Raw genomic sequence first — 9,361 nt, 5'->3', positions numbered from 1 at the left:
TTACTGGCTGGCTGAGAGTCACGTCTGACTGCAAAGTGGGGGTGCAGGACCCGGTGGCTTCCCCAGGACCCCGCCTGGGTGGGCTCGCTGTGGGAAGCACACGGAGGGGCAGAGGATGCTGAATGCTCCAAGGAGAGACCCAGGAGGTGAAGACATGTGAGCTTCTTACCCTGAACCAGTCTGCTCCAAGGGAGAGGAGGCTCCCCAAAGTCTGACTGGCTTGGTGGGGAGCAGTTCCAGAGCATCGCCCAGTGACTCTGTGACAACTGGCCCCTGGGGGATGGGGAAGTCAGGCAGCAGCCTGGGAGGCAGGGGAGGACAGATGGGGGGAACAACAGCCCCAGCCCAGGGGATGGGGGAGTCGGGGAGCAGCCCGGGAGGGGTACAGATGGGGGGAAGAACAGGCCCAGCCCAGGGGATGGGGGAGTCGGGGAGCAGCCTGGGAGGGGTACAGATGGGGGGAAGAACAGCCCCAGCCCATGGCCCCTGGGGATGGGGGAGTCGAGGAGCAAGCTGGGAGGGGTACAGATGGGGGGGAAGAACAGCCCCAGCCCAGAATCCCCAGGGGATGGGGGAGTCAGGGAGCAGCCCGGGAGGGGGAAGAACAGCCCAGCCCATGGGGGATAAGGGACAGAGGAGTCTCTGAGCAGACCATGATGTGTGACCATCTCTTCCTAGTCCCCCTGCAGCTCCCCAAAAATGAGCCTCCTGCACACAGACTCCACAGGAGCCCCCAGAGGAGGAAATGGGCCCAGCCAGTGCTGCCCAGGCCTCACACAGAGCTACTTGGAACAGGGCAAGGCTCACTCCCTGTGTCCCCCTGGGACCGGTGCAGGGTAAGGACGGGGAATGGTGGCGTTGCTCCCCATCAGGAAGGGTGGGTGGGGCGGCAGAGGGGTGTACTGGATTGTATGGGGCCAGTGTGGGGACCGTGCCAGGACTCACCTGTTGAGGCCCCGCACCATGTAGGGCTGCAGATCGACGGAGCTGCAGGGGGAGCAGAGGCAGCAGTTAGTGTTGGGGGGAGACCTGGACAGGATCCTACATGGGAAAGGGGGGGGACAGAGGGAGATGCTCCCTGGCCACTCCCACAGTGAATTGGGTTTGCAGACCTATCCAGTGCCCTGCTGTCTCCCACTGCCCTCCAGCCCTCAGCCCAAGACTCCACTCACCTGTTGAGGTCACGCATCATGTAGGGCTGCATGTCAGAGGATGGCCCCCGCAGGATGATGGGCTTAGTTTGCAGCCGCTCCCCCTGGTGACTTGGCTGCCGCTGGATGTGCGGGTTCCTGAGGGCGACGCTGATGTCGTTGAGCAGCCGAGGCAGGGGGCCCAGCTTGATCAGGGCTTCCTGGGGCCAGGGGCAGAAAGACAGGGGAGGGGGGTAGCATGAGACCTGGGGATCCCAGCTGTCCTCCCAGAGCCAGGAGAGGACCCAAGCGTCCTGGCTCCCAGCCCCCCTTGCTCTACCCCACTAGTCCCCACTCCCTTTCCAGAGCCAGGAGAGAATCCAGGAGTTCTGGCTTTCATCCCTCACTCCCCTCCAAGAGCTGGGAAGGAACCCAGGAGTCGTGGCTCCTAGCCCCATGTCTGAGGTCTCTGTACCTTGCTGAGCTGGGGCATGACCTCCCAGAGCAGAGCATGCAGCGTGGAGAGCTCGCGGCCCAGGTCAATGTAGCCCTCAAAGCTGCTGCTGTTGGTCAGGGTGTCGAGGTTTGAGATCTCATAGAGGAACTGCTGCATGCTGGCCCACTCCAGCTCCAGGAATTCATTCATGAATGCCATGTACTCCTCCTTGCTGCCGAACCTGGTGTGAGGTTGAGGGGGGTGGGTCAGTGGGGTACAGAACCCCCCCATACAACACCCAGGCCCCCTCCCATGCTGGCCCACTCCCACCCAGGAACTCGATCACAAACGTCATGTACTCCTTTGCTGCTGACCCTGCCAGCGGGCAGAGAGGTCCACGGAGTACAGCACCCCCTACATACAGCCCCATGCAATGCTCAGAACCCTCCTGGAACTCATCTCTGAATGACACATACTCCTCTGTGTGGCTGAAACCTGCCAAGGGTGGGGGGGCTTGAGTCAGCAGAGAACCTTAAGTTGCCCCCACAAAAAACAACATTCCCCACATCCGTGATGTCCCACCCTGATGCCCTAGTCCATAGTGCATCTCTCACTTGCTGAAGTTGGCCAGGTTCTGGATGACTTTGGCGATGAGGGTCAGCGTGCGGGACGTCTGCTCATCCGGGTACTCCTGCATGAGCCCAAAGAGGCTGGGCGACATGACCGCCGGGCACAGGAAGCGCAAGAAGAGCGAGGCACTGATCAGCCGGTCAGCGATGTCCTCACGGCCCCTCTCAGCGCAGCGCAGACGCCACGAGGCAAACACCTCCTTCAGCTCCCGTGGGAACACGCTGGGGGAGGGTGAAGGGCCATCAGTGACCCCCAGGCCTCCTGAGACCATATGCCTCCAGATCCCATGCGCCACCCCCAGAGCCCGTGCGCTCCCCACAGGGCACAGACCTCCTTCAGCTCCTGCGGGGACACGCTGAGGGGAGGGCAGAGGGGTCATCAATGACCCATACACAGCCCTGAGCCCACCCCCCTCCACAGGGCACCGATGGCCTTCAGCTCCCATGGGAACAGAGTGCAGGGGTGCCAGGGACATTGGTGAGCTCCGGAATCCCCCATACACCTTGCCATAGGGTACACACCTTCCTCAGCTCCTGCCTGAACTCTCAGTGCCCTCACCACCTCCTCCCTCCCCTGGCCCTCCACCTCCTGCCTCCACCCTGCACAGCACCTGCTCACTCCCTGCCCCTGGACATGCCCCCATCCCTCTGCCAGCGGGCACCCACCAGTGCGAATTGACGACCTTGCAGAGTGCCAGCTCACAGCACATACGCAGGTTGGCCTGGTGGTCAGGCAGGGTGGACGAGGAGCATTTCATGGGGTCAACCTCACAGTTCTCCTCTGACTCGTAGAGCGCCCGGATGAACTCGCCTGCAGGAATAGAGGGCAGAGAGCTAGTGAGGCAGGGAGTGGGATGCCAGGCTGGACACAGCCCCAGGAACCAGCTCCTACCACCCTGCACACTCCATCCTATCCATCAGGGGCCTGAAGCTGGGGAGAGGGTACTCCACCAGCCTCTCCAGAGACCAGATGGAGTGAGATGCCAACTCAGGTGTATCCCAGTGCCAGGACCAGCTGTTCGGTTGGGGATCACAGCCCATCGCCAGGCTGGGTACAGGGCTAATGCCCCTAAACCCCAGAGCACAGATCCCACCCTCTGGGCATACAGATCCCTGCAGGCACGGTGCACAGACCCACATGCCTCCCTTCACACGCACAGGACCCAGACTCACCCACAGTGCGTGCACTCACCCACACCCATGAGGGTAAGCAAATCCCTCTCCCTCCCTCACTCACCGATGGCGTCCTTGAGGTATTTCTGTCCAATGAGTTTCAGATACTCCTCTATAGCTTTTGTGGCCAGGGTGTTCTCCCGGAATATCAAGTGCTCCCGGTCCATGAACCGATCAACTTCCGTCATGGCCATGTCCGAGAGGAAATCCTGCAGGGGTTAGGCCCGGGCAGGGGAGTGAGCAAGGGGACCCAACACCCCAAACCTCCCCACCTTGTGCCCAGAAGGACTTGAGAGATAGACAATTCAGAGGGCACTTTGTTCTCCAACTCTGCCACCGTCCCTCCCATTCTCCCGGTACCTTGGCTTTGCCAGTGCTCTGCAGGATGTGCACCAGCGCGCAGGCCACTTCCTCCTTGCTCTTGACGCTCAGCACCGGCTCCAGCACAGCACACAGCATGCGGTAGTTGTTGGTCACATACTCAGCAAACTCCTTGTACAGCTCCATGGGGAGGATGCTCATGGTCTGGAAGCGGCTCTTGACGCGCACAGCAGGGCAGCCAGCCTTGCTCTTGCTGGTGCTGGGCTGGCTGAGCGGGTACCACTGCTCAGCGAAGTGGCGCCCGGTGACGCTGGCGATGGGGATGCTGACCATGCCCACGTAGTTGCTCTTGTCCTTCTTGCGCTTCTTGTCCGTGTCCTTGTAGACGTGCAGGCGGATGGTGCGCACGGCTGGTAGGTTGTTGAACTCGAAGTGCTCGCCCCAGAAGACATTGTCCGTGCGCATCTTGCTGGTGGTGCGGGCGTAGAGCATGTCGTCGAGGCACAGCTCGCAGTAATAGCGCTTCTTGGGTGGCAGCTCCCGTGCCTCAATGATCCACAGCTTCAGCACATTGTCCACCCGCCGGCTGTTATCCTGGGGGGCACAGGGAGTTAGATGGGGTGGGGGGACTGCCTGTTATCCTGGGGAGCACAGGGAGTTAGATGGGGGTTGCTGGCTGTTATCTTGAGGAGGCACAGAAGCTTAGATGTGGCGGGGGTGCTGGCTGTTATCCTGGGGGGCACAGGGGGTTAGATGGGGCTGGGAGGCTGGTTGTTACCCTGGGGGGCATGGGAGGCTAGATGGGGGCAGGGAGGCTGGCTGTTACCTTGGGGGACACAGGAGGTTAGATGGAGGGGTGCTGGCTGTTATCCTGGGGGGCACAGGGGGTTAGATGGGGGTCAGTGCTATGGAACACAGGGAGATCGGGTGCAGGCAAGTTGGGGGGATGAGGATATAGGTAGGGGTCAGTGCTATGGGGTGTAGGAACGGGGACAGGCAGGTGGATCAGGGCTACGGGGCAAAGGCAGGGGGATGAAGATGTAGGCTGAGGTCTGTGCTATGGGGTGTGTGGGTTGGTGCTATGGGACCCAGGCAGGTGGGTTCGTGCTATGGGGTGTGTGAGTTGGTGCTATGGGACCCAGGCAGGTGGGTTGGTGCTAAAGACCCAGGCAGGGGTCAATGCTATGAGGTGTGTGGGTCCGTGCTACTGGACGCAGGCAGGTGGGTTGTTGCTGTGGGGAACTGCGTGTGCTCTGCGGTAAATTGGGGCTGTTAACAGTAGCACCAGGCAGGAGGACACAACTCCGGAGGAGTAGGGCAGCAGGCGAACATGTGGGGAGAGAGGGACATGTGTGCACAGCTGTGGGGTGCTGGAGCAAGCCTCCTGCCCTTTAGCTCTTCTGTCACCCAGTATCCACCTCTTTCCACTGGGGCTCCCCTGCCCCCCAACTTCCCTCCACTACAGCACCTTGTTGGGTTTCACGGCTCGCTGCAGGTTCTCGATCCACTTGTCGCGCTCTGCGGCTGAGCGGCAAGCAAAGCACTTGGTGCCGGACGCAGTGGTGACCTGAGGAAGAGAGAATTAGGAGCAGCTGAGGAGCATCACATGTACTTACTTCCATATACCCTGACGGGGTGCCCAGCCATACATCTCCTTCCCTTTCCAGTGCTGGAGAGAGAACACAGGAGTCCTGGCTCCCCAGCCCTTGAGTTCAGCTCCCCCCTCGGACCCCACTCCCCTCCCAGAGCTGAGGACAATACCCAGGAGTCCTGGCTTCCAGACCGTTGCTCTAACCCACCCACCAGATCCCACTCCCCTTCAAGAGCTGGGATAGAACCCAGGTATCAAGGCTCCCAGCCCCCCTGTTCTAACCCCCCAGACCTCACTCCCCTCCCAGACCTGAGATAGAACCCAGCCTCCCAGCCCCCCTGCTCTAACCCACTGGATCCCACTCCCCTCCCAGAGCCAGGGACAGAACCCAGGAGTCCTGGTTCCCAGTCCCTGGGCCCTGCTCCCTTGCAGGTGCTAGTGCCCCGGGCTGGGCTGCTGTACCTCGAAGCAAAACTCCTGGCCCAGGATGCTGCTGTGCACGGGTTTGATGATGGAGTCCTCATCCAGGTTGAGCTCCAGGGCCTCAGCCGCGCTGCTGGGGCTCAGCAGGGACTCGTGGGAGTGCGACTCCTTGAAGCTCTGCATGAGGCGGGCTCTGTGGGGGAGGGGAGCTGGTGAGACGGGGGGCTTGCGGGCCCTGTGTCTTGTGTCATTGGAGTGAGTCCAGTGCAGTGGGATCAAACACAGTGAATCTGGTGCCATGACACAAGCATGGGACAGGGGAGAAGGAGGGGGAGACAACTGAGACATGGGCTCTGAAGCCACTGAGGGGGGCATGTGGGCAGCCAAGCTATGGGGGCAGGGGGTCCTACAGCCTCCCGGGGTGTGTGCAGAACATGCCCTAGCTGTGGCCATGGCACTGGTGAGACCACACAGACAGCTGGTGCCCGGGACGGGGGTACCTGGGGGATTCAGCAGCTGGCCATGGGAGGGGCCCCTATAGACAATTCTGCACTGCCGGGGGGTCTGGACCGCAGAACAAGAGAGAGAGAGAGAGAAAGAGAGAGAGTCAGAGACAAACACAAATTAACTGAGTGGGGAGGAGGGCCCCATGCAGGGTCCCTGGGGGTCACCCTGGGAGGCTGCAACCCACAGATAAATCACATAGCATTTTCATAGACACCAAGCCACATTAGAACAGGGACAGAGGGGCAGCACCATTACCTCCCTGTTACAGAGTGGGAAACTGAGACAGAGAGGGGAAAGGGATTTAACTCCCCCCCCCCCACTCCCCCGCAAAATCACTCTAGTCTCTGGCAAAACCCAAAGATAGAACACAGGAGCTTCCAGTCCCCGCCCCAAAATTCAGTAGACCCCATGCTCCTCCTCGAGCTGGGTATAGAACCCAGGCATCCTGGCTCCCAAACCCTGCCACAAACCCACTAGACGTCAATCTCTCCTCCCTCCCAGCTGGGGCTAGAACCCCCCCATCTCAACTTGCTAAAGCTCACAGCCCTCCCTGAGCTGGGGATGGAACCCAGGAGCCCTGGCTCCCAGCCCCCATAACCCACTAGACCCCAACCCCCCCCCCCCCGATCCTCCAAGCCAGAGATAGAACCCAGGAGTTCTGGTTTCCAGCCCCCCAAACTCACTAGATCCCCCAGTCCCGCAAGCCAGGGATAGAACCCAGGAGTCCTGGCTCTCAGTTCCCTGAGGATGCCCCATGCTGGCGAGGACACATAAGGCACCCCCCAGCTGGTGCAGGTGAGTGGCCGCCCCCAGTGGGTTATTTTTAGCAACTGGGCTGCGTAAGCAGAGAGGCCCCTACGTCTCCAGGAGGCAGCGACTCAGAGCTCGGCTGGGCTCGGCTCTGCCGTCACTGGAGCAGAGTGGGGGCGGGCGCCGCTAAAAATACTCACCCGGCCAGGCAGGGATGTGTCGGCAGTGGGCCTGGGATGCCAGGCAGAGCAGGGGCCCGTGGAGGGGAGCCCTGGAGCAGGCCTGGGGGAACCCAGACGGGGAACAGGAAAGTGGGGAAACCCAGTTGAACTGGGGGAGCCTGGGGGGGAGGCAGGGAATACAAGGAGGGGGAAGCCCAGGCTGGGGGGAGAAGAGCCAGAGACATAGGAAAGGAGGAAGCCGGGGATGTGAATGGGGAGCCCAAGCAGGGTTGAGAGGCTGCTGAGGACACTGGGGCAGGGCCAGAGGGGAGGCAACTGGGCTAGGGGGACAAGATAGGGATGGCGGGATCCCAAACCTGGTGGGGAGCCAGAAGTCCAGATACCAAGACAGCTGCACTCCTCCCAGCTGTGTCTACAAATGGGGGGCAGATCACAGGCACTCCCCAGTTTGCCCCCTGCCATGCCTCCATACAGCCTCCATCCACATGCCTGCCCCTCCTATACACAGAAAGCCTGCACAGCTCTATAGCTGTTATATGTCACACAAATACTGAGATGGAGCCACCTCTGGGCTGGGGTGAGGGGACTATAGAAACAGAACAGGAGTGTGAAACTGGATGGGCAGGAGAACCTTGTACGAAGTAATACCCCAGTGAGGCTCCAGAGACTCCTTGGTGCCCGAATGTGGCCAGGACACTGGAGCCCACGCCCTGTGCGTTTCCTTCCCCGCTTTGGAGCACAGCATCCCCAACTGAGGCCAGCCCTGACGCTGAAGGGAGTGCCTCCCACACCCTTTGGCACAGCACCCCTAGTGCTGCACTAGGGCACAGGCAGAGCAGCCCCCACCTCACTTCCTTTCTCTGGGAGCCCTCCCACCTCGGTTTGTCCCCAGTCAGCCACGCTTGGGCCGCACCCAGCCGTGGAAGATGCAGAAGTTCTACGACCAGAAAGGACCATTGTGATCATATAGTGACGTCTGCCCCTGCCCCCGGCCCCGCTGTTGTGCGGGCCAGAGACTTGCCCCAGCTAATGCCTAGAGCAGAGCTTCTACAAACCAGTATTTAGGAGTGCATGGGTGTGTGTGTATACGTGCATGTGCACCTCTGTGTGTGTGCATGTGTGCGCACAGGTGTGTGCCTGTGTGCAAGAATACATGGATGTGTGCCTGTGCACGTGTGCACGCATGCAGGTGTGTGCCTGTGTGCATGAGTGTGTGTATACATGCATGTGTGCCTGTCTGTGTGAGCGCCCGCAGGTGTGTTCTTGTGTGCCTAAGCGTGTCTGTATATGTGCACGTGCACCTGTGTGTGTGTGTGCATGTGTGCGCACAGGTGTGTGCCTGTGTGCATGAGTGTGTGTATACGTGCATGTGCACCTGTGTGTGTGCACGTGCGTGCGCAAGTGTGTGCCTGTGTGCACGAGCATGTGCATGTGTGCATAAGTGTGCATGTGCGTGTGCTTGTGTGCGTTGGGAGGGGGTTTACTTTCTTCCCACCCCACCCCTGTGGTCAATCTTGCTGGATCCTGACATGAAAGTCTCACAATCATGAGTCACTAAGCTCCTCATACAGCAAAAGTTTGGCATGGCTTTAACCTCTCACACGCACGCGCGCACACACACGTCACAAAAGCACACACACACTGACATGCATGCACCACATACACATGCACCTGGGGCCTCCCCATGTCCCCACACCCACTCGGGCAGGTGTCTGTGCCCCCTGCTTGCGCCTTCCCTGCTCCCTACTCTCCCCACTGGGCCAGCGAGGACTCACCGGGTGGGGCAGGGACCTGGGCTGGGATGAGGGGGACCGGGCCAGGCTCCAGCAGCCAGGGAGGCAGAGAGGATCAGTCGGGCCAGGACTGGGATCTCCGCCAAGCCGGATCCGGCTTCTGCTCCTGGCTCCCACCCACCATCTCCGGCTATAAACAGCTCCCGGCACCCAGCAGCACCACTTCCGCCTGCCAGCCCCACTTCCCCAGCTGGCTGCCTCCCCCCACCCCTTCTCACACCGGCTGCCTCTCCCACCCTCCATCCTCCTACTGGCTACCTCCCTTTCCTGCCCTCCACTGGCTGCTTCCTCCCCATTCCTCCCTACTGGTTACCAGGACCGGCGCTAGGGTTTCTGGCGCCCTAGGCGCCAGGCCATTTCGCCGCCCCGCAGGACCGTCAGACCGTCCACAGATATGACTGCGGCAGCTCCACCAGAGCCGCCTGC

At 60.9% G+C, this 9,361-nt stretch overlaps 1 protein-coding gene across 7 annotated transcripts in view; it reads right to left on the bottom strand.

Annotated features, from left to right (window-relative positions):
* Nucleotides 1-9,361, bottom strand: part of SYNGAP1 (synaptic Ras GTPase activating protein 1) — a 48,731-nt gene that overhangs the window by 12,499 nt on the left and 26,871 nt on the right. For all 7 annotated transcript variants that reach the window (XR_004374759.2, XM_075071511.1, XM_032788353.2 and 4 more), the window contains exons 6-14: nucleotides 5,743-5,896; nucleotides 5,158-5,256; nucleotides 3,729-4,283; nucleotides 3,433-3,577; nucleotides 2,862-3,006; nucleotides 2,181-2,417; nucleotides 1,606-1,807; nucleotides 1,173-1,351; nucleotides 946-987 (exon numbers count right to left, since the gene is read on the bottom strand). Coding sequence is in view for 6 of the 7 variants with exons in the window: in XM_075071511.1 (XP_074927612.1) it covers nucleotides 946-987; nucleotides 1,173-1,351; nucleotides 1,606-1,807; nucleotides 2,181-2,417; nucleotides 2,862-3,006; nucleotides 3,433-3,577; nucleotides 3,729-4,283; nucleotides 5,158-5,256; nucleotides 5,743-5,896 (1,758 nt within the window). In the remaining variant the exon portion in view is untranslated. The remainder of the gene's footprint in view (nucleotides 1-945; nucleotides 988-1,172; nucleotides 1,352-1,605; nucleotides 1,808-2,180; nucleotides 2,418-2,861; nucleotides 3,007-3,432; nucleotides 3,578-3,728; nucleotides 4,284-5,157; nucleotides 5,257-5,742; nucleotides 5,897-9,361) is intronic.

This window comes from Chelonoidis abingdonii, chromosome 12, assembly GCF_003597395.2.
Source record: "Chelonoidis abingdonii isolate Lonesome George chromosome 12, CheloAbing_2.0, whole genome shotgun sequence".
Taxonomy (NCBI): Eukaryota; Metazoa; Chordata; order Testudines; family Testudinidae; genus Chelonoidis; species Chelonoidis abingdonii.
This window is presented reverse-complemented; position numbering and strand designations above follow the sequence as displayed.